The sequence below is a fragment of the Nomascus leucogenys genome, chromosome 17, assembly GCF_006542625.1.
Source record: "Nomascus leucogenys isolate Asia chromosome 17, Asia_NLE_v1, whole genome shotgun sequence".
NCBI lineage: Eukaryota > Metazoa > Chordata > Mammalia > Primates > Hylobatidae > Nomascus > Nomascus leucogenys.
Genome location: NC_044397.1, coordinates 15,403,484 through 15,428,125, shown reverse-complemented (window position 1 = coordinate 15,428,125; position 24,642 = coordinate 15,403,484). Strand labels below are relative to the sequence as shown.

The 24,642-nt window shown below is 33.6% G+C and overlaps 1 protein-coding gene across 2 annotated transcripts in view; it reads right to left on the bottom strand.

Moving 5' to 3' along the window:
* The window catches only part of KCNH7 (potassium voltage-gated channel subfamily H member 7), a 465,696-nt gene that overhangs the window by 54,254 nt on the left and 386,800 nt on the right, over nt 1-24,642 (bottom strand). For both annotated transcript variants that reach the window (XM_030797574.1, XM_030797575.1), the window contains exons 7-8: nt 21,118-21,543; nt 10,331-10,730 (exon numbers count right to left, since the gene is read on the bottom strand). In XM_030797574.1, coding sequence (XP_030653434.1) covers nt 10,331-10,730; nt 21,118-21,543 — 826 coding nt within the window. The remainder of the gene's footprint in view (nt 1-10,330; nt 10,731-21,117; nt 21,544-24,642) is intronic.

The following is a 24,642-nucleotide window of genomic DNA, read 5'->3' as shown; positions in this document are numbered from 1 at the left end:
CCACAGTGTGCCTGGATATTTGGTTACACAAATATTCTGGGTGTGTCTGTGAGGGGTTTGCAGAGGAGATTAGAATTCGGGTCAGTAAACAAGTAAAGCACATTGTCCTCCCCACTGTGGGTGGGTTGCATCCAACTCACTGAAGGCCTGAATAGAAGGAAAAGGGGAAGTAAAGGAGAATGAACTCTCTGCTTGACTGTCTGAGCTGGAATATCAGTCTTCTCCAGCCTTTGGACTCGCACTTGGACTCAGACTGAAACCACATCATTGGCTCTCCCTTGTCTAGACCCAGTTACTGAGTACAGATCTTGAGACTTTTCAGCCTCTATAACCGTGTGAGCCAATTTCTTCTAATAAATCTCTTTATGTCTTTATCTATATTCAAACATATATGTCTATCTAATATCTATCTATCTTTTGGTTCTGCTTCTCTGGACATCCAGACTAATACAGGAGATCTCCAGTGAGGCTGAATTGGCATGTGTAAGAGACATTAATCCTCTGTAAGGTAGAGCAGATGTTTAGATTGTATCTTCTACATGAAGAAAAGGTGGGCCTAAATTGTTTTTGAGTAAATGAATCATTCTTTAAAAAGAGAATTAACAATATTTGCCAGAAATTGATTCCTGTGATCCAAGGAGATTCATGTGAAAAATATGTTTTACTCATCCTAAATGTAGTGGGGAAACAATTACCTGTGATGCTATGTTTCCAAAACACCTATCGTGCTCAGGAAGTAGATTCAATCAGAGGGCACAAAATCAATGCTATTTGTTTTACCTAAACCACACATGATCAAGAAACACCTGTTTTACCTAACCATTACATGATCAAGAAAGATCAGGAAAAATTCTTAGTTATTAAATAGATTTTAGCAAATTAGATGTTATTTGGATGGTAGAGTTTTATCTCTACCATCAAAATTAACCAAAATGTTAGTTTAGGTCATAAACAAGCATTTCCCACTAGCTGTCAAGATGAAACAAAATCTAGATTATAAGTACATAGTTGAATAGATAAGAGACCAATTTATGGTCAGGCGCGGTGGCTCATTCCTGTAATCCCAGAAATTTGGGAGGCCGAGGCAGGTGGATCACCTGAGCTCAGAGGTTTGAGACCAGTCTGGACAACATGGCAAAACCCCATCTCTACAACAAATACAAACATTAGCCAGGTATGGTGGTGTGCGCCTGTAGTACCAGCTATTCCAGAAGCTGAGGCACGAGAATTGCTTGATCCAGGGAGGCACAGGTTGCAGTGAGCCAAGATTGCACCACTGCACTCACTCCAGCCTGGGTGACAGAGTGAGACCCTATCTAAAAAAAAAAAAAAGTGACCTGAAATACTTATTTTTAGGAAATTCTGTGATTATGACTTTTTAAATTATAATAAAGACATTAATCTTTTTCCTATTTTTTAGGAAGGAAGTGGAGCTAGAGGTTGTAAGCTAGAGAGAAGAATAAAATACTTATATTCTGTACATATTATTTAGTTGATGCCCAAGTGGCAAAAATATCAATCAAAAGCAAGTTGACAGACTATGGATATCTAGGCATCGCTCCTTAACCCAGTATTTTTAGTTTTATAAAATAGGGAGTTCTTTTTTCATCCAAGTGGTTTGCTTTAGTTTAGGTATTATAGAAATAAAACAGGGGTATCTTAAAACTTCCTTCAGCACACCACGCCTTAATTCTGATATGCTGACCATACTAATATATTTGGTTGGTCAGAAGATATTAGCTGAAACATGTTGACAAACAAATACACCTGAATTCCGACTACATAAATTTAAAGAACTCTGTAACTTAATAAAATAAATTTTATTGATGTGTAATTTATATGTAAGATGCATCTATTTTAAGTGTATAGTTCAATCACTTTTGACAAATGTATACACCCCTGTAAACACAATCATGATACAGAACATTTGCTTCATTCTAAAAGTCTCCTTGTGTTCTTTGGCTGCTTGCAACCACTCACTTCAGACCTTAGACAACCACTGAGCTCCTTTATGTCATTACAGATTAGTTTGCATTTTCTAGGATTTTATATAAGTGGAATTATAATGTACATATTCATTATGTACATTTGTGACTGACTTCTTTTGCTCAACATAATGCTTTTGAGAATCATTCTGTTGTGTGTATCAGTAATTTGTTTTTTTTTAATGCTGAATTGATTTGCATCATATGGCTATACCACAGTTTGTTTATCTCTTCTCCTGTTGATGGAAACCTTGCTGTTTCTAGTTTTTGGCTATTACGAATAAAACTGCCATGAACACTTGTATACAAGTCTTTGTGTGGGCATATATTTTCATTTCCCTTTTAAACACCTAAGAGTGGAATTGCTGAGTTATGTGGTATGTTTAACTTTATAAGAAACTGCCAAACTATTTTTCAAAGTTGTATCATTTTACTTTCTCACCAGCAATGTATGAAAATACCATTTGTTCCATATCCTCTCCAACATTTGGTTTTATCAGTCTTTAATTTTAACCATTGTAGTGTGTACATGTAATATCTCATTAGAGTTTTAATGTGCATTTTCCTGATGATTAATAACATCTTTTCATGTCTTTATTAGTCATTCATATATATTTTGTGAACTGTCTTTTCAAATACTTTACCCATTTTTAAATTGAGTTGTCTTATTATGGATTTGTAAGAATTATTGATATATTCTGGATATAAGCCCTTTTTTGATCTCAGTATTGAAAATATTTTCTTCCAGTCTACCATTTGTCCATTCCTTTTCTTAATGGTGTCTTTTGAAGAGCAGAAGTTATTAATTTTGATGAAATCCAATTTATCAATTTTTATTTTATGGTTCAGAGATATTTTTGTTTGTTTCAGTTTTGGTAATGTGTATAATTCAAATAACTTTTTCATTTGATCTAAATTGTCAAGTTTATTGTTCTTTATAATGTTCTTTTCTTATGCTTTTTATGTCCATAAGACTTGTGTTATTATCTTTCTTTCATACAGGACAGTAACTTATGTTCTCTCTTTTACTCTAGTTGGAGTTTATCAGTTTGACTGATTTTAAAAATTACTTCCATTAACTTTCTCTCTTGTTTGTTTTCTATTTTTATTGACTTCTGCTCTTATATCTTGTTTCTTTTCTTCCAGTTGTATTAGGTTTTAATTTGCTTGCCTTTTTTCTAGCTTCTTAAAATATAAGCTTAGATTTTTGATTTTAGATCTCCTTTTTAAATAAAAAAACTTAAAGCTATAGATTTATCACTAAAAAATGCCTGAGGTGCCCTATACAAGTTTCGATACATTTTATTTTCATTTTCACTAAGTTAAAAATAGTTTGTAATTTTCCATGTGATTTCTTCTTTGAACTGTGAGTTATTTGGAACCTATTTCCAAACATTCGGGGACTTTCTAAACATCTATCAGTTTTTTCTCCTGCTCCTTCTCCTCTTCCTCCTTCTCCTCTTCCTTCTTTTATTGTTGATTTCTGGTTTCTCTATGGTCAGATAAATACTTTGTATGGTTTTAGCATTTTCAAATTTATTGAGACTTGTTTTGTAGCCCAGCATATGGCTTGTCTACTGGTAAATGTTCCATACATGCTAGAAAAGAATGTGTATTCTGCTGGTATTTTATAATTGTCAATATGTCAAGTTTAGCTGTTAGTATTATTTAAGTTTTCTATATTTTTATTCATTTGGTCTATTCTATAAAACGGTGAGAGAGGAGTGTTAACATTGCAAACTATAATTATGAATTTGTCTTGTGAATTTGTCAATTTCTCCTTTCAGTTACGTCAGTTTTTCCTTCATGTAATTTAAAGTTCTGTAATTGAGTGCATACACATTTAGGATTCCTATATTTATCTATTTTATCTTTGGTAACAGTACTTGTCCTGAAGTTAATATCACTACATTGTCTGAAGTTAATACTGTTCCTCAGATTTTCTTATGATTAGGATTTGTATGAACATCGTTTTTAATTTTTTTTACTCTTTATGTTTTCTTTAGACAGCAGATGGTTGGGTCTTATTTTTTAAAATGCTTTCTGATAATTTCTCCATTTCAATGAAAGCATTTAGATCATTTACATTTAATGCAATTATTGATATATTTGGGTTTAAATATACTGTCTTGCTATTTGTTTTCTGCATTTCCCTTTTTACTTATTTCCTACAATATTTTACATTTGTTATTTTGTTATTATTCCATTTTGTCTTTCCTGTTGGCTTGTTAGCTATAGTTGTAGGATTTAAAACATGCATTTTAAATTGGTCAACATCTACTTTAAATAGCATAATACCATGTCACGAATGATGTAGGAATCTAACAACAATATATATTTCTATTTCTTCTTCCCACTTTTTGGTACTATCATTGCCATAATTTCTCTTTCTACATACGTTATAAAACCTGCACATTCATTGACATTATTTTTTGCTTTAAGGAGTCAATTATTTTTGAAGACATTTAGAGATAAGGAAAAGTCTTTTTTTTTTTTTTTTTTTTACTCACACATTTACCAATTCTAGTTTTTCATTCCTTTGTGTTGATCCAAATTTTCATCTGGTATAATTTTCCTTCACTTGAAGAACTTTATCATTTCTTGTAGTCTGCTCATGAAGAATTGTGTCAGGTTTTGTCATTTTTGAAGAGTAGTTTAATTAAACATAGATTCTTATGTTGAGAGATTTTGTTTTTCTTTCAGCAATGTAAGGATTTTGTTCCATTGTCTTTTGGCTTTCATTGTTCTAATAAGAAATCTATCAACATTATCTTTTTCCTTTGCATATGATGTGTCTTTTTTTCTCTAGCAGCATTTAGTATTTGATTATGATGTGCACCAGTGTATTTTATTCATATTTAACTTGTTTGGGATTCATGGGACTTCTTGGATATGTGGTTTATAGTTTTCATTAATTTTGGAAAAATTTATGCCATTATATTTAAATTTAAAAATTTCTGCTATTATTTAAAAAAACAGAATTTTTTTTTTGCTTGCCTTCATCATCTTTGTAAATTCTGGTTCCATTTTACTTGATTTTTTTTTTCCTGTTAAGAATCACATTTTTCTGTGTCTTATAATAGCTCTTAAATTTTAAATAGATATTGGGCACTATAAATTTAACCTTCTTCAATGCTTGTAACTTTTTTTTTGTCTTAAAAAAAGTTAGATCTTCTTGCAGGAGTTAAACCACTTGCGGATCTGCTTTTCCCCTTTGAAGCTTGCTGTTTAAGCTTTTTTGGGGGGACAGATTAGCCTTAGTACTACAGCACTATTTTTTTCTGAGATTTCTACCAAATATCTTGGATGCTCAATAAGGGTTTTCCATTCTGCTGGTTGAAATTTGAAAATCTCCCACATCTATGTGAGCTCTGGAAATTGTTTAGCTTATAGTACTTCTGGTATTTCTTTGCCGGGTTTTGGGGAGTTTTACCCCATGCATTTGTGACTTAGTATTCATTAGTAGATTCAAAAGGATACCTATGTAGGTTTCTGGAGCTTTTCTTTTCCATAACTACTTCTCCAGTTGTCTGTCTTGCAAATTGCAGCAACTTAGCCTCCATGACTTCTGATCTTGTTTTCTTAACTCTGTAAGACTGCCGGGGTCTGCTTAGGTTATTTCTCCCTTCTGTGTTCACTGTGGTCCAGAAAGTGCCTCCAGGCAAAAAGCCAAGATAACATGTGGCCCATATTGTTTGCTTTCCTTCTTTCAGGGATCAAACTTCCCTATTAATTTTCCAGTACCTGAAAACAATTGCCTTATATATTTTGTTCAGTTTTCTGTTTGTTTTTAATAGAAGGAGAATAAGGTTTTAGTAACTCCATCATAATTGGAAGCAGAACTCCAGTAACTTTTTTTCACATGCTACAAAAATAAGAAATTCTCCCAATCAAGATGCTTGTCAAGCAGGTCAGAAATGGAATACATTTGCCTTTATTTTTCTGGTTTATGTGTTTTTTAAAATTAAATATATACATGTCATTTATAATATTTAAGATATAAAATTATGCTGTATGTTAGAAAACAGGTATAAATATATGAGCATCACTTATATTTACAATTATTTAATGACTTCACAGTCCTCCTTTTTTTATTTTGAATTATACACACTTTTAAAATGTATTATCTGGTTACTGTACTCTGTACACAGTCAGCAGTACAAAAACTGTCTTTGCAAATAGCAGCTTTTAAAAATACATATACCAATCTATATGCATTAGATATTTACTATTTGTATTTAATGTTTTATTTTTAGTTTCCTTAAATTATATTGTTATAAGATAGGAGGTTGATTGCCTTGTTTTCTAAAACTTGGCTTCAAATTTTTCTTTTAGAATAAAGATTAGAGTTAAACACAGGATGCTGAGAAAGTTCAACCTGATAATCACAATATTTGTAATTAGCACATATACAATCTTTTATCACATTTTTTGTTATTTTATTTTTTTCTGGCTAAAATAAGGCCACTAATGGGTCTGAGGAGTATGTGCATAGATAAAACCATATCATTTTCGAATATAGTTAGATTTAACTGGGAATATCGTGTGCACATGCACCTATATACATCAAATGGGTACATAAATTTCAGTATTCTTATTATTGCCAAATTTCAAGTCTAAATTTTACTCTTTTCTTTATTTATGACATAATAGGTCATGGTGCAGTTCTCCAGGAGTACCTATAAAGTATTTCCTGTGTGACATAAAGCTTTACATAATCCCATTTGGATTAAGGTGTATAGAACCAAGTCTTACATTCAAATAAATGATAGTATGTGGAATGTGGGTGTATCTTACTGTAACCAATTTGATTAGAGTGTTTTCTTTTTTCTTGAAAGATACAATTCATCTGCAGAAAATATGTATTATTCTAATAAATTAATAGAAATAGTATAGTGCTATATTAAAAAGGAAAAAAAGGAAGGAAAGAAGAAAGGAAGGAAGGAAGGAAGGAAAAAGGAAGAAAATTGCCTAAAATTCCCCGATTGAGGGAATGGAGATTAGGTGTAGAGCAAGTAAAGAACTGAGCTGTCTTCAATTTTAAAAAATCCACATGATAAATAGCACTACGTATTTTACTTAATCCTCACAAGTGGTGTGGATTACTAAGTGGTGAACTGGCTAAACTCAAGTGCATTTTTAAAAGTCTTTCTTAAAAATTCTAAGTTTCAAAATATAGGTTCTATTTTCTTAAAAAGATATTTCTGCTATATATGTGTTTAATTAAGACCAATTATTTCCTTGTTTGATACCTATCTCCTTGTTTGATACCTATGATACTAAAGCAGATGACCCTTATAAAGTGTTTGGTAGTAGTTGTAATCACAAAATGGTTGGAACTGTGTTTGCTCTGTGTTCTGTCTCTCTGGAATAAATATTTCTATTTTATTCTAGGAGATTCAACTTCCATTTCTCTCTGGGTACAATGCTACTTCTGTGTTTGCAGCCTAGACTTGGACTGAATTTGTAGAATGTCTTAATAGTTATTGAAATGTAATGTTATTTGCTTATACAAATGCTACTAAAATAAAAATATTAAAACTATGAAAAGTACATTTTATATAAAGCAGACAATAAACTTGGTGAATTTATTTAAATTTCATTAATAGGGATTTATCTAAGCACATTTTATTATCATGTTGGCATTAAAAAATCAACTATCAGGATCTATTTTCAACTTTCTACGCATTCTAAGGATAATGTTCTTTTTGAATCTTTAGAAATAAATCATGCTTAAAATCCAAAATTTTCCTGATTAAAAACCATCAACAAACTAGGCATTGAAAGATCATACTTCAAAATAATAAAAGCAATCTATTGCAAACCCACAGCTAATATCATGAATGGGAAAAAGCCGGAAACATTCCCATTAAGCAGGAGCAACACAAGGATGCCCACTCTCACCACTCCTATTCAACTTAGCACTGGAAGTCCTAGCTAGAACATGCAGGCAAGAGAAGGAAATAAAAGGCCTCCAAACAGGAAAAGAAGTCAAATTATCTCTCTTTGCTGATAATATTATTCTATTCCTATAAACAACCAAAAAGGTCCTGGAAATGATAAATGTCTTCAGTAAAGTTTCAAGATACAGAATCAATGTACAAAAATTAGTAGCATTTCCATGCACCAATAATGTTCCAAATCAAGAATGCAATCCCGTTTACAATAGTCAAAAAATAAAATAGCAAGGAATACATCTAACCAAGGAGGTGAAAGGTCTCTAGAAGGAGACCTACAAGACACTGCTGAAAGAAATCATAGATGACACAAACAAATGGACAAACATTCCATGCTCATGAATTGAAAGAGGCAATATTTTTAAAATGGCCGTACTCCCCAAAGCAATTTACAGATTCAATGCTATTCCTATCGAACTACCAATGTCATTTTCCACAGAATTAGAAAGAAAACTATTATGAAATTTATAGAAAATGAAACAGAGCCTGAATGGCCAAAGCAATCGTAAACAAAAAGAACAAAGCTGGAGGCACCACATTACCCGACTTCAAACTATACTATAAGGCCACAGTAACCAAAACAGCATGGTACTGGTACAAAAACAGACACATAGACCAATAGAATGGAATAGAAAACCCAGAAATAAAGCTGCACACCTACAGCCATCTGATCTTCAACAAAGTTGATGAAAATAAGCAATGTATAAAGGACTCCCTATTCAATAAATGGTGCTGAGACAGCTGGTTAGCCATATGCAGAAGTGTTGAACTGGACCCCTATCTTTCACCATCTACAAAAATTAAATCAAGATGGATTTAAGATTGGAATGTAAGATCTCAAACCATAAGAATCCTAGAAGAAAACCTAGGAAATACCATCTGGATAACAGATGCTGGTGAGGCTATGGAGAAAATGGAATGCTTATATTGGGGAATATAAGCATTTATTGCTTGAGGGAAATATAAATTAGTTCAGCAACTGTGGAATGCAGCTTGAAGATTTCTCAAACAGCTTAAAACAGAATTATTATTCGACCCAACAATTCCATTACTGGGTATACATCTGAAGAAAAATAAATCGTTCTACCAAAAAGACACATGTACTTATATGTTCACTGCAGCAGTTTTCACATTGAAGAAGACATGGAATCAAACTAGATGTCCATCAACAGTAAACTGGATAAACAAAACATAGTACATATACAATATGGACTACTATGCAGCCACAAAAAAGGAAAAAAAAGCATGTCTTTTGCAGCAACATGGATGCAGCTGGAGGCCATTATCCTAAGTGAATTAATATAGGAACAGAAAACCAAATACCACACGATCTCACTTATAAGTGGAGGCTAAGGATTATGTACACATGGACATAAAGATGAGAACACTAGACATGGGGGACTAGCAGAGTGAGATAAAGGGAAGGGGGCAAGGACTGAAAAACTACCTGTTGGGTACTATGCTCATGATCTGGGTGATGAGAATCATTCATACCCCAATCTTCAGCATCACACAATATACCCATGTAACAAACCTGCACACGTACCCCATGAATCTAAAATAAAAGTTGAAATTATTTTTAAAAATATGGTAAAAAAATGAAAATAAAAATCCATCATGCTTTTATGCTTTTGCTGATTGCTGCCTGGAAACAGCAAGTTCACCTTCAGTGGTTCCACAGTGTTATTAAAAAATACATGTTAATATTAAAATATCTTTTAACAAAGCTTTTTTAATTCCAAAGAATATCTGTTACGAATGATGCCCAGGACATTAACCAATCACTTAGGTCTTGACATAATGTCACAGGAAAAGAAATTTTTAGTCAATGACAGGGGAAAATTACATGTATATTATGTATAAATAGGTAAGTGTATATTGCATGTACATATATATAATATATGTATTATATATATACACACACATACACATGTATATGAAAGATTAGTTTACAGAATAATTGTTGTGATGATATATATGGTTAACATTTTTTATGTCTATCTATCTATCTATCTATCATCTATCTATCACAGTATAAATGAGTATTTCCCATTCTAATCTAGCCTCAGCTTGAAATAGAAAATAATCATTAGTAATAAATTACAGATACTCTTTTTATAGCAGTAAAACTGGACTGCAAGTTTCAATTCCTGAAGCCATGTTGCTCCAATTTTATGCCCATAGTTCCCTAAGGTTCCAAAAGACCTTTTGATGTCTCCACTTCACAGAGAGAATCAGATTTGATGGAATACAGTACCCATATATGTAATCCCATTATCTCCTCAATTTTCTGTAATTTTTTTCTTTGCCTTACTCTAAATATTGTAGAAATATTAAATTCAAGGTATTATTCTATCCTAATAGACAACAGAAGAGAAAGCTACTTACAGCCAATCAACATGACACAAATTGAAAAGATTTTCTCCGAATTCGTGTTAGGAGACACATTCCCGAATCCTACGCTGGTTAAACTGCTGAAGGTAAAATAAAGTGCTGTGACGTATTTGTCTTTAATGGATGGTCCAGAACTTGAGTCACTGTCATTGTAACGTTTCCCAATTTGTTGTCCTAAGGAATCCAACCATCCGATTTTGTCAGTCAGATAAGGCCTTTCTACATTCCCAATCGCATACCAAATGCAAGCCAGCCAGTGAGCAATCAGGGCAAAGATGCACATTAAGAGCATTAGAACAGCAGCGCCATATTCTGAATATCGATCCAGTTTCCTGGCCACGCGCACAAGACGGAGGAGTCGGGCAGTCTTCAAAAGACCGATTAATGTTGTTGTCTGTAGAAATAAATGTACACAGTCAGAAACAGTCAGCAAACAATTCAAAGTACATTCATATGAAGCAAAATGGACAAAAACAGGTTAAGACAATATGGTAGCATTAAGGATAACTGCCTATTTAAATTCAGTATTAAACTTAGTTCTTTTTTTTTATGTGATACCTGCTTTGGAAAATACTTTGAAAGTGCATGACACATTAATTTAGTATTGTGGCATGCAAGGCATGGGACAGAGAATCTGTCTTGTTTTATGTTCTGAGTGCCTTGCATAAGTCCTCAGTGACACATTCATTCACCAACATATATTCTAGTGTGTTACTGTATGCCTACTAAGGCCACACACTGATATTATAGTGTTAAACAAACAGACATTGTTACTTTCCTAATAGAGACAGTTATTCAATAGGCAAAGTGTCTAATCTAATGAAGAGAAAACAAGATCATAGTCTATTGAGGAGAGAGAAATTTTTAAAAAACAAACAAATAATTAATTTCAGAGAGAGAAAAGTGCCATGATGATAGTAAGCAGACAAATATTATAGAGGGTATTTGGAGGCATGGATTGGGGTAGAAACTGCTTTAAAAATGAAGACCAAGAAGGGCCTTGCTGAGGAGCTGACATTTGAGTTGCAAATCATCTGGATAATGAGAAGGAGCCAGTCAAGCCCCTTCTTCCCATAACTGTGGGAACACTCATTGGATGATTGCATGCATGAATTAGGCACTACATTTAAATGCATTTTTTATTCCTAAGTGTGCTAAATTGAGAAATTATTTCTTGATGTCCCAGTGATATTATAATTGCATTTTGCTTTTGGCTATGATATGTGTAACTAATTGGGTGATTATTACTGACCAGGTATCTAATGATAGGCTGCTTCTGTATAATAACAGGATACTTAACTGGTGGTTTGGACTTCAAATCTGATAAGTACAAATTACAAGTTCATTTCTTAGGTTTCCTAAATAATGTCAACTATAAGTACTATATAATTCACAGGGCATATAATTATTCCATAGTTACATGGTGTTTACCAATCAATTATTGAGTTGTTTTATCTGTTCATTATTGCTGCTTATTTCCCAAAGCACATCCAACTACTATATCTTAATGGAAGAAATAGCACATGGAATAACTACCATACCCTATGTATTAATATTGATGATGACAAAGGAACACTAAATATTAAAAAAAAAATTTTCATTAAAATGTTCTGGCTGGGTGTGGTGGCTTGTGCCTATAATCCCAGTGCTTTGGCAGGCTGAAGCAATAGGATGGCTTGAGCCCAGGTATTTGAGACCAGCCTGGGCAATATAGTGAGACTCGGCCTATACAAAAAAATAAAATAAAATAAAATAAATTAGCTGGGTATGGTGGTGGATGCCTGTGGTCCCAGCTATTCTAGAGGTGGAGGATCACTTGAGCCCAGGAATTTGAGATTTCAGTGAGCTATTATTGTGCCATTGCACTCTAGCCTGGGCAACAGAGCAAGACCCTGTCTTTAAAAGAATGTTCTAATAAGTATTCTACAGTTTCTTGTTTTTCCCTTGTGCCATAGTGATCACAAGGGAAAGGGGATCACTTAGTCTCCCCTGAATTATTCTCTTTTAGTACTGGAACCCTTTAAAGGTGAGAGGAACTTGTGTAGTTGACACGTATTTATCATAACTAGACTCTGGTCTCTGCTCATTTGGGGATGTTTAGAGACGTGAGTCTTCTCTGTCTCCAATACTGAGTTGTTTTTCAGAGTGTAATGAAGGTGCTTGCATTTTTTTTCTTCTTTATAGATTTAAAAGTGTATTTCTTCCCTATGAATGAATATAGGTTTTAAATTATTATTGGCTGGATCCCTGACAGAAAAGCAAACTTTCTAATATATGTATTATCAATATTTTAGCTTAGCAGTTATGTGCTAGGACTTTGGAACAGACAAACTTATGTTTGAATTCTGCCTCCATACCTGTGTGTCCCCTTGGATAAGTTATTCATTTAATCTTACACTTCATCTGTATGTGAAGTGTAGTTTCTTCATCTGTGAATACAAATAATAAGGCCAACCTTACAGAGTTATAGATAATACCCAATAAATAGGAACTCTGTGTTTCTATTTAAACATCCTTTACATTTTTCTTTCCATCAATAAGCAAGAACTTTATGTTGTGAAATGGGTTGAAAGAGCTTCCACCCTTTTTAAATGCAATACTTAGATATCTGGAATCACAAGTGGGGGCCTTTCCGTACTGGCCTTGCAGCTCCCCTCAAGAAATGGCAGGGGCACTGAAAGACAGGGACTTCATGTAGGCACACTGACTGCTCAGACTCTGGTAAGAGTCACCCTGGTTCAACATTTCACCATTTCTACACAGTTCAGCTTCCTATGTTTATTTTTTCTCTTAATTCTACTTTCTGTTTATTTGTCCCGAGAAATCAGAAATATTTGAGAATTATTGTTAAAATTTTCTTGTTTTTGGAGCAAAATTTCTTTCCGATCCTCAAAATAAATGAAGTATAATAAAAATTCTCCAAAGAGTTGGTTAAATGAAGTGAAAAGCTTTAAAATAGATGAGCTGTTTTTATAACATATTGTGATAATAAGTACTAATGACTCTGCTGGTTGTAAAGAGGGTACAGTAAAAATGATGTTTTGATAAGAAAAGCAATGAAATCTGCTGTGCATGCAACCTTCCTTTTTGCCTTCCTTCCAAAGAAATCTCTGATGTTTCTTCTAGCATTCTATCAAAATGAAGTTAAAATCTGTATGATAGTAAGTTATCTAAGCAGATAAATCAATATAACGTACATAGTAACACACAAGTGACATCATTTCTGGAAAAAGAAAGTTTAAGAAATATGGGACATGTTGAAGTTTCAACATGTATGACAGTATTCATGCTAAATAATTGCAGAAGTAATGAGAGAGCCACAAAGGATGGGGAAGGGGAAGAAATTACTAAGTAGTAATTATATTTCTCAGTTGCATTATAAGGATGAGTGAATACTGACTTCAACAGTCAAAGCTATTCTCTTGTAATTCTGTAACATGTACTCCAGAATAACTACATATGCTGGCTTGACAATGTAACAAACGCCTTGCCTTACTTCTATTGTTATCAAATTGCGGCTAACACACCTGGGCATTCTTTGTTAGCTACAGTTGTGTATAACACATCTTGTAGATGATGCTTAGGATTGTAATAACTCTTTCCTGCTTATTATTTTAATATTTCTTTAAAAACTTAAGGTGTCTTGCCCCAGATTGCAGAATAGAGTGAAGTAATTGCATTAAAATCTAAGAGAGAGTAGATTTAATAATTATTAATCTTCTCCTGCCAATTTGTTACGAACCCTTAGTCCCATTGTTTAGTTTAATGGGCCATCTTTATCTGCAAGTGAGAAACAGGACCAACAACTACTTTATTATATTGTGCTAAGATCAGAATTTGACTGAGTATAATTGTTTTCAGAATGCATAATTATCTCCCAGCATATCTAATTTCATGTAATATCCAGACATTATGGAAATCTCAATTTTTTGATTTTTGAAAATATAATAAATGTAACTATCCATAAATTTTTTCACAATTTTAAAAACTAGAGATAAAAAACTGTCTCTTAGATGGTATTTCTTAAACTTTTCACTGGTGTTAGAAAAATATTGTCTGTTTATTGTTATTCCTGAAAGCAACTAAAAAGAGCATAAAAACTCACTAGATGGCAAAAGGTGGTTATTGTTATAAAATACAAACACATAATGAAAATAAGATATAAAAAGAGGTGAGTCATTTTGCAGTACATTGCAGCAAGGCACTTTGTTTCCCAGTCCTGCCACTAAGTATAGCAAAGAGGACATAATGGACTCTTAACAAGTCAAGTCTTCACCCACCAGCACCCATGCTATCTCAGAACTCAACTCATTTATTGTGATTGAATAATTTTCCAACTATTTTTTCCAAAATGTCACAGTAAAGTCAGTCTCTGTGAGATTTTTATTTTTAATGTATCTTGTCAATATTATTGTTTTTAATCTAAAGTAACTCTTTTTCCAAAAATTCAATTATTCATTTTGCTGGGTGGCTGATTAATATCATTCAGTTTCAAAACTTTAAAAATACATCCACATCCACTGTTTACTAAGCCCTAGATACCTTCTTACATTGAGGTAGAAGTTAGTTTCCTTTATTAGGTATATTAATTTTTAAACTAAACATTATTTAAAAATATATATATATATATATTCTAAACAATGAAATTTTGTATGTATGTTAGACACTAGGTCCAGACTCAAGAAGACTGTGTGGTTGTTTTTTGTAGATATTTTACAATAAATCAGGCAAGATTCTCTCTTCATGCCAGTGGAATTCTTTTTGAAGGCTTGAAATTAGAATAAGTAACTTCTTGTCAGTATTAAACAACTCTCTACTCAAGAATAAATTGTCTACAGTTAAATGAAGAGAGACTCATTAATAAGAAAAAATATTTTGTTCAAAAATATTAAAAAATTTTTGAAAAATAATTGTACCTTATTTTTTAGTAAACATTTTTAAAAATCTTATATTTAAAATATATTATTTCAGAAATTTGCTCTCTAAAACCTTTGCCTATAAATAAGCGATACAATTATTCTTCTATAAATAAAAATATGTAAGTATGTGATCTTTGATTTCATTTGCAGGGTTGATTGAATGATCACTGAAACTTTCTACTTAATCCATCATTTGTCCTTTTTGTCAATAAATATTTGGGTGCAAGTGGGGAAATGTTAGCACTACACAAGTAATAAATTTCATTACTCCACACTCATATTTTGCTTTAGATTTCATTTCAGCTAATCCCCTCTAAGTTCTGGTATTTATATACATCATTCAATTATTTATCCAATAAATCTCAACAATATTGGAAACTGGTTTCTAGTCCTTTGTTCAGCTTAACTACATCATTGTAATATTTCTAAGGATGCATTTACTAATACAATCAAAGAGATATATTTTGAATGTGTCTAAAACCTTGGGGAATTACCTAGATTATAATTCATTTATATCAGACCTCACGAATACTTCTAAAGTATGGCTTTTAAAGAGGAGATTTTTACAATTTCACTGGGAAACTCATTTCAATATTTAATAACCTTTATTATTGAGACACTTATTTTTGGTTTTTTTTATAACTAACATTTTATTTTTCTGCAATTTGAACTTGCTTTGGCTTTCTCTACAGTAACAGACAACTGACCATCAAGTGATTCTAAACAGTAGTATGCAAATGTTACAACAAATAAATAAGTAAGGATGTCATATTTTTTAAATGATAATTTGACTTGTCCTGAGAAATATTTTACCAAGGGTTATACTTTATGCCATCTCTAGCAAAACGTAGACAATCAATCACATACAAATGAACAAATGATCAACTAAAAGCAAAATAATTTTTCCATTGGGGATCTTATATCTCTTAAAAGTCATGCCATACATTTTTAGAGGCATGACAAATAGCTCCAAATATAAGCCAATAGAAACTTCTGTCTAAACTCCCCAAAACTAAGGAGACTTAGCAACTTTATGTGTAGACATGTATATGTATATGTGTCTGCAAAATGTGATTTGTTCCTAAAAGTTGAACATGATTATACTGGATGTTTTAGAAGTAAACTAAAGATATCTATTATAAAGATCAAGTTCAGCTGTCGAAATGCTCAGAGTTTGCATATAGATACCTGCTAATATTTTCCTTGCATCAATTTCACAATTCATCTATCAGACTAATAAATCAAACATATCATTATGATCAGAATCCCTCTTTTCTATTGGAATTTTCCCTCAAAGAGCACCGTAGTTACTTAAGTTTCAAAGGCCTTCTTTGTTGTATTCAGGATTCAGAAAAAATAATGGTAAAGTGTGAAAGGAAAGGGGTCAATGAAGCAAATAATTAATTGCAAGAATCCTAATTTTCTGGGGAGTAAGAGGTTAATGAAGCACGTAATTTAGCAGAGTTTTGTAGATTTCAGCTGCTAATATCTCTGAAATTAAGATTTGCCACAGATGAGCTAAATATGGGAAAATATGAGGCAGATAATCAAAAGTTAACTTTCTGGAGACTGAGCCAATAACATTATTCCTTTGAACCAATGATACAGAGAAAATTTGCCAATGATTGACGTAATGGGTGGTATGATGTTTGCTGATGCAGAAATTAGGAAATAGAGAATCTTTTTATTGTCTCTCTGGATGGCATTATCATCAGGAAGATATTAATGACATAGGCAAGCCCAGTTATTGCCAATATTTATTTTCTTCAACATGTTTTTTTAACATTATAGAATATCCTCTAGTTTTTGTAGGTGATTTGTAATCATGTAAGAAAAAAATTAAACAGTTATATCTTCTTCTCTCTCTTTTTTTTTTTTTTTTTGAGATGGAGTTTCGCTCTTTTGCCCAGGCTGGAGTGCAGTGGCGCGATCTCTGCTCACTGCAAGCTCCGCCTCCCAGGTTCACGCCATTCTCCTGCCTCAGCCTCCCGAGTAGCTGGGACTACAGGCGCCCGCCACCACGCCTGGCTAATTTTTTTGTATTTTTAGTAGAGATGGGGTTTCACCGTGTTAGCCAGGATGGTCTCGATCTCCTGACCTTGTGATCCGCCCGTCTTGGCCTACCAAAGTGCTGGGATTACAGGTGTGAGCCACTGCGCCCGGCCGTGCCATGTCTTCTTTAGTAAAAACGTATATGTCAATATATCCTCTTAGCATTTATTAACACCTGTTACATAGATTACATAATATAGATAAAAATTTGATTTTTTTATAGGGTTGAATATAAATAAAAGTGTTACAGTATCTTAACATTTAGGGAAATTGGCAAAGAAGATATTAATGTTTAATTGACATTGACAAAATTATGTTTTCTGAGCTCATCTATGATGCTTTGATGGATAGAAAACATTTAGGACCGGGCACACTGGCTCACGCCTGTAATTTCAGCACTTTGGGAGGCTGAGGCAAGCAGATCACTTGAGCTAGGAGTTTGAGATCAGCCTGGGCAACATAGTGAAACCCTCTCTGCCAAAAAATATGAAAATTAGCCGGGTATGGTGGCGTCTGCCTGTAGTCCCAGCTCCTCGAGGGGCTGAGGCAGAGGATCACTTGAGCCCGGGAGGCAGAGGCTGCACTGAGCTGAGGTTACACCACTGCACTCTAGCTTGGGTGACAGAATGAGACCGTGTCTTAAAATTAAGCAATTAAGAAATTATCACTGTTCTTATAATTTGTTGAAAATCACTCTTAATTTGTTTATTTATGTACTTATGCATTTATTTATGTACTTAAGCATTTACTGTGTAGAAACATTCATCTATGAACATATGAAAGCCCTCTCCTGGGATTCCTCTTTATCCCAGCTATGGCTACTGGATCTTGCATATCTAAACAACAAAATCCCTGCCACTTTAAAAAGTGTAGGTTTTAAGGCTTTATTTTTGACCTGTCAAATATGTGTCTCCAGACCCTTAACAGATCCACACAGAAAACTGACACATGGTTCTTGTTTAGAAGCTAATCCAAACCAATCTTTGTCAGGATTGCATCTAACATTTAATTTAATGGATCTCATTTCTCTTCTTATACTCACATATTATTTTTCTAGGTGCTCATGGGGTGCTTGACTTCCTACATGTCACCTGTAGTTGAATAACCAATAGTCATCACAAACTTAAGGTGGCTAAAACAGGAATTTCTTCCCCACAACACACTTTTTCTTGCTAAGGTTTTTCCATCTGAATAAATGCATTACCATTTATAATTTTGCTTCAGCAACCCTCCTGCCCTTCACCAAAGAAATGTTTCAATAAGAATAAACAAGCAACAAAAAAAGTTTGCACCACCCTTAATTCTGCTTTTTCTCCTACCCTTCCATTCAATACTTAATCCATCAACCAGCCTTGGCAGCTCACCTCCAAAATATATCCCAAATTTCTTTACTTTTCTTCATTTCTGTTGCTATCAAGCTGTTGTTTTGTCCTGCATCACAACGTGTGGTCTGAACTAGTTCCCTGCTCCTAGCCTGACTCTCCAGTCTGCAAATGACAGCCTTTGCAGTCTTCAAAATGTCCATCGGATAATATCATTCCTGTTCGAAAGACTCCATTGCAGCCAGAATAAGTAAGAAATCCCACATATCTAGGTGATTTGGTCTCTGTCTCTGCCTTCTCAAACCTTAGCATTCCACCTCTTACTGTGTGGTTCAGCCTGGCAGCCACCAGCCATCTTTCTGTTCCTCTACCATAACGAGCTTGTTCCCCAGATGCGACATTTGCACTAGTGTTTCCTTCTGTGTGAAATGCTCTGCACGGTGGTCTCATGTGGATGGTTGCTTCCTGTCAAGTCTCAACTCAAATGGCCTCTCCTTACTGGCCTTTTGTAATTTCCAATTCAAATTAGCCATCCATCCAGGTCATTCTCTATCACATCCACCTGCTTTGCTATCATCACAGCATTTACTCTTTCCTGAAAACTTTCTGCACTGCGTTTGTTGGTTTGTTTATTAATGGTCTTTTGCCCTCTGCCATCCCCTACCCCTGTTTCTCAATTCTAGAATGTAAGTTCCTGGACAACACAAGCTTTGTCTGATTTACTTCTGAATCTCTAAACCTAGGACAGTGCCTGTCACTTTGAAGGGTACCCAACAAACAATTTTGGAATAAATAAAGTATTATATTAGTAATTAAGAGAAATGCAGAAAATAGGACTGAGTGCATCACTGAAAAATTCTAGGTTTCAACAGTCTCATTCTGTAAAATGGGAATAATAGTACTTTAGCTTCATAGGCAGAGGATTGAACTAGACAATTTCCTGTGGTTACTTCTAGTTCTAAGATCCACATTGGCAGCAGTACTAGATTTTAATTTGGGGGTAACACTTAGATTATGTCCAGAATTTTTAGTGCATTTTAAAATTCAGACTTTAAAATTTAAAAGACACAAACTTCTTAAAACTTATCCCATTATACTTCTAAGCTTGTCTACAAATCACTAATATTTGCTGTTGGTGCATATATTTTAACTTTTGAAAGAATGAGGTTTTATTTTATTGTTCATCAACATAAGCTTATTTGGTGTAATGATATGAATCACCCATTATAAGAAATTCAAAGATATATATTAATAAAGAAGTATTTCACTGTCTTTTAGTTAAAACCCAAAGTTAGGAGTAGCTAATATTAAAAGTTCAGCTAATTAAGAACAGCTGATTTTTAAAAAGTATTTTGCTGAGTCACATGTATTATCTCATTAGAGTCTCAAATTAGAAAAAAAAAGCAAGAGGAGAAGGTAATATTATTATCATCCTTTCACAGATGAGGAACGTCAGGTTGGGACTTTGTTTAAAATTGTAGAACCCAGGAAAAATGTATTATTTCATTGCCCTGCTCTTAAATGACTCATAGTTTGATCAGAGTTTATTTCTAACAAATAAATAGATTTAGAAATAAAATCTTTTGGTCCCCCTTGGTCCAGGAGGATTATCTTGTTCTAAAGCCTTCATTGGCTAGGAAGCAACCATCTTCCAAGAGGAGTTGGTCTCCTCTTTGTTGGGGAGAGGAGGAAGTTGGTGCAGGGCAGGGTTCTTATGTAGAAAAAGACACAATTTTTAAAAATCCAACATATTGAGGATTTTTTCAACCTATTCCCTTGGAACTACTTTCAAGCATTCTGTTAATCTTTCTGTTATAGAATCCAGAAAGTTTAAAATGGTAAAAATAATGGAAATTAGATGAAGTGAACTGCAGGAAAACTTAACTTCTTTTAGATCAAAGAGTCTTTTGAGGAGCTGATTAAAGTTCTGGACCCTCTATCCAGAAAATGCACAATACATACACTTCTCGTATTTTCTTAGTTTCCAACTTTATTAGGCATTGGGATACACAAAAAGAACTTTCCAAGCTGGATATTATTTAAGAGAAAGAATTTTTGAATAAGACATTTCAGAAGGTGCCCTCTTCACATAATTTGAACAAAAAACAAATCTCTGCTGTCTCAAACCTTAACAATGAATTAAGAAAAACAGAGACATACTTAATATTTGAGAGTTTTACACCCATGAAGTTAATAAGTAGAGATTTTAAATCCTGGGAATGTTCTGTGTGCTATGGACCACTTGTTTCCAAGTTTAATTTGGTGGGTAAAGAATGGAGAATCTTTTGCATCTCTTAGCAAAAAGAGAAAGAATTTGATTTGCAATGGCAAAATGGTTTCATTTCATTCTGTAGCATCCCCAATTGAAAATGAATTTTATCTGTGAGATACAAGAAGCTTGCAAAGCAACTATTCTTTTTGCAGTTAAAATAGATTCACTTTTATAATTGCAATCTTTCAGAAAATAAGAATCTTAAGCAGTTCTTACCTCATCAGAACCTGATCCAAAAATCAGCAAGTCAAAAGGAATTGCTGCAACCATGTCAATCAGGAACCAGCCTTTGAAGTAGTGTATTGCTATTTTGGCAGGATCACTTACCACTTCTTCATTCTGATTTACATATGTTGTTCTGAAGTTTATTAAAATATCTATGATAAACATAATATCCACAATCAAGTCTACCACATTCAAAGGGCTACAAGAATAGCCACATTCTCGTCTTTTCTGTTCTTCTCTGTCATTGAGGAGGAAGGCTGCGGAGTAGGGAGTAAATATAGCAGTGTATATGACCAACAGCAGGATAAGCCAGTCCCAGACTGCCTTGAAAGGGCTGTAGTGCAATATCGTAAACTTGTTGATGCGTGGTGTCTGCAGTTTGTATTCAGGTAGGACATCCGCTCCTAAAGAGAGAACCTGAATGTGGAAAAGAAAGTCATACACTACATAAATATGCCATTTTTAATCCAGTAAACCTATAAAATATTAAGGGAACTAATTATACAGTAAAATTTATTAGAGAGAATTCATGTAATTTGGAAGTATTTATGAAACACATACATTAAATAAACCTATATAAACATATATTATACAGTGTATTTGGCTCAAGAAAATCACACTGGCATTTCTTGATAAATATGAATTTCACTGAAAAAATAATAAATATTGCCGCTGAGATACTGAGGAATGTTACTGTTTCCTTTGGAACATAGTACTTCTCCGATGTAAAAATACATGGCTGTTTTTAGAAAATCACAAAGTTGGTTTTGATATATTAGTAATGCAGTTTTCAAATCTAGGAAAGGATTAGTTGTAACGAACAGAAGCAGTCTACTTGGATCCATGGTCACATTTAATTTACATATATTTAATTTATAATTAAACCTTGATAAATTAAACCCGACTCATTCAAATTTTAATTAAGCAGAATTTCCCACCTGCGATCTGTTTTTAACATTAGGGGAAAAAAGGCAAATGAGATTAAAATGAACACAAAAGAGGCTTTTCCTTAAAAGGCTGAGACAGTATTTGATATTCCGGGACAAACACACTTTCATTCCAACTCTTCCATCACATTTAGAGAATTGCAAAAAGAAAATGCTACAAGGAGATGTTCAGAATATTAACCTGCAAATGTTGCAAGATGTTTAGACACCAAGTGGTACTTCACCTCCAAGATTTATTCTCCTTATAAGGCATCACATAAACTAAAACAGTTCACCTTTTAGAGTTTTAGTTTACCTGAAAAAAATGAAAGCTAAAGTACAGTTTTGTCTCTACCAAGTAGAAAAGTCCATGATTTAGTGATTTAAGACCAAGTTTTAAAAACAAAAGTCAAAACAAAAGGGTTACTTAGCTACCCAGGAAATGTAATTTGTTGGGTAAAATGTAAGCCTTAATATATGGGTTTTAAAAAGCTGAAATTTTGTAATGGCTCCACAAATGGCATATAAAGAGTCATTTAAAAAGGGAAACGTGGGTTCTAATTTAATGCTATGAATACCCCACACATATACAATGGCTCTATTTCAAAGTTAATTTCACTAGTACATGTCCATAGACTAGATTATTCTAAACACAATTAATACATCATCAGCTTTGCAGCATGGATCTCAGGTAATCCCCCATTGGTTAGTCAGAGAGTGTTATTTCTATGTTTTTGGCAATTCTATTCATGTTGGTTTAACTTGACTGTAATAATGAATGATGTCAGGCGTATTTGAAATTTAAATCTTATATTTATTGTCATATCTCATAACTTTTTATCCCCACATAATGAGTTACCATCCCTATTTTTGAAAGGACTTTAAAAGTTAAATAACCCCAAGTGAGATACAACTTTTAAATATAACTAAAGATTCGACTAAAATATGCAAAGCTGCTTTTTGATAACTGCTAAACTGTTTTAACTAGTTTTCAAAAAAAAAAAAAGAATCTGACCTGACCACTTAATCAGTCCAGTGTAAATTTGAACCAGCCAGTTTACAGAGAGAACAGGGTTTTATTTTAAGCTATTATGAAAAAGATGACAGCTAATTATTAGCAAAAGAGCAATCTGGAAAATAAAGTGATTTTATTATCTGTGAAATATTAAAAGTCCAAGATACACACACATATATAAGTATATGACTTTCAAAATCCAAATGGGAGTAATTAAATTATCTGTCATTTTAGAAGTACAGATTAATAGAACTCTGATCCCATTATGCTTAGTATAGAGAACCAGTGTGTGACATTTTGGTCTGTACAAAATGAAATACGTCATGTTCTTTTCTAAAAAAGCAGAACTACTCAGTATATAGAAAGCAAAATATACAGCTTTATTTTGGCTTTCAAAGTCATTAAAGTCATTTAAAATATAGACGCATTCTATCTTTCTAGTCCTTTCTTCCATTAGATTCCTGTGTACCCAGAGCACTCCAGCAAAACAAGACTAAAATTTTTGAGCTGCTGAGATCTTTCCATATCCTTAAATCCACAAATGTTTTTCATAAAAAAGACATGTAGTCAATCAAAGAGGAAAAATAAGTCACTTTTAATGACAGATATATTTGTGTGAGTTTGCTCACTGCTTAGGTGACAAACTTCTGATACTAACCTCCTGCATGGGGCAATTGCAATACCTCTTTTAACAGAAGTATAAATTAGAATGCAAGCAGCAGTCTTGGAACTGTGGCTGAAACTCTTTCCATCCCACATAGGCACACAGGCATACCCTCATTTAACATTCAGATGACCACTGTGTTAAGAGCTGGAGATTGAAAGATGGGGAAGACACTGTCCCTGAGATCTTGGAGTTTATAGTCTGTTTGGAGACAGATGTGTGGGAAAATGGGCGTTCCCCTGAGGTCCACTTCACTCAGGGCCTGGGATTGGTGATGGTGCTGATGGAGGAGGTGGGTGGTCTTCACAGAGGATTTTTGGGAAAAGACGGCAGTTGAACTGAGACTGAATAGGAGTCAGAAAAGGACACAGCTAAGGGATGAGGAAGTTGGGAAGGGAAGGATATTACAAGCAGAGGGGACAGAATGAACAAGGGTAAGAAAGCATAAAATCATGTGTTGTGTGTTGGGGAATTGTAAGCAGCCTTATATTTTGCTAAAGAATAAAATGCCAGGGAAGTAGGGTGGAGGATGGCCATGGAGAGGGCCAGTTCCAGGTTGCTGAAGGTCTAATGTGACAGGATAGGGATCTCAGGCTCTGTACTTTAGATCAACCTTCTCATACAGGAATAATATACAGGCTCTTTTTTAAAAGGAAAGACAATTATTGCAGGATTTATATTATTCTTATTTACAATGTTAGATAAATATGTTCAAACTGTGTACCCTAAAAGGATATGTTGAAGTCATAATTCCCAGTACCCATGAATGTGACTTTATTTGGAAAGAGGGTTTTTGTAGATATAAATCAAGTTAAGATGAGGTCACAGTGGTTTGGGGTGGGCCTTAATCCAATAACTGGTATCCCTATAAGAAGAGAGAAGTTTGGATACAGAGACACAAAGACACACAA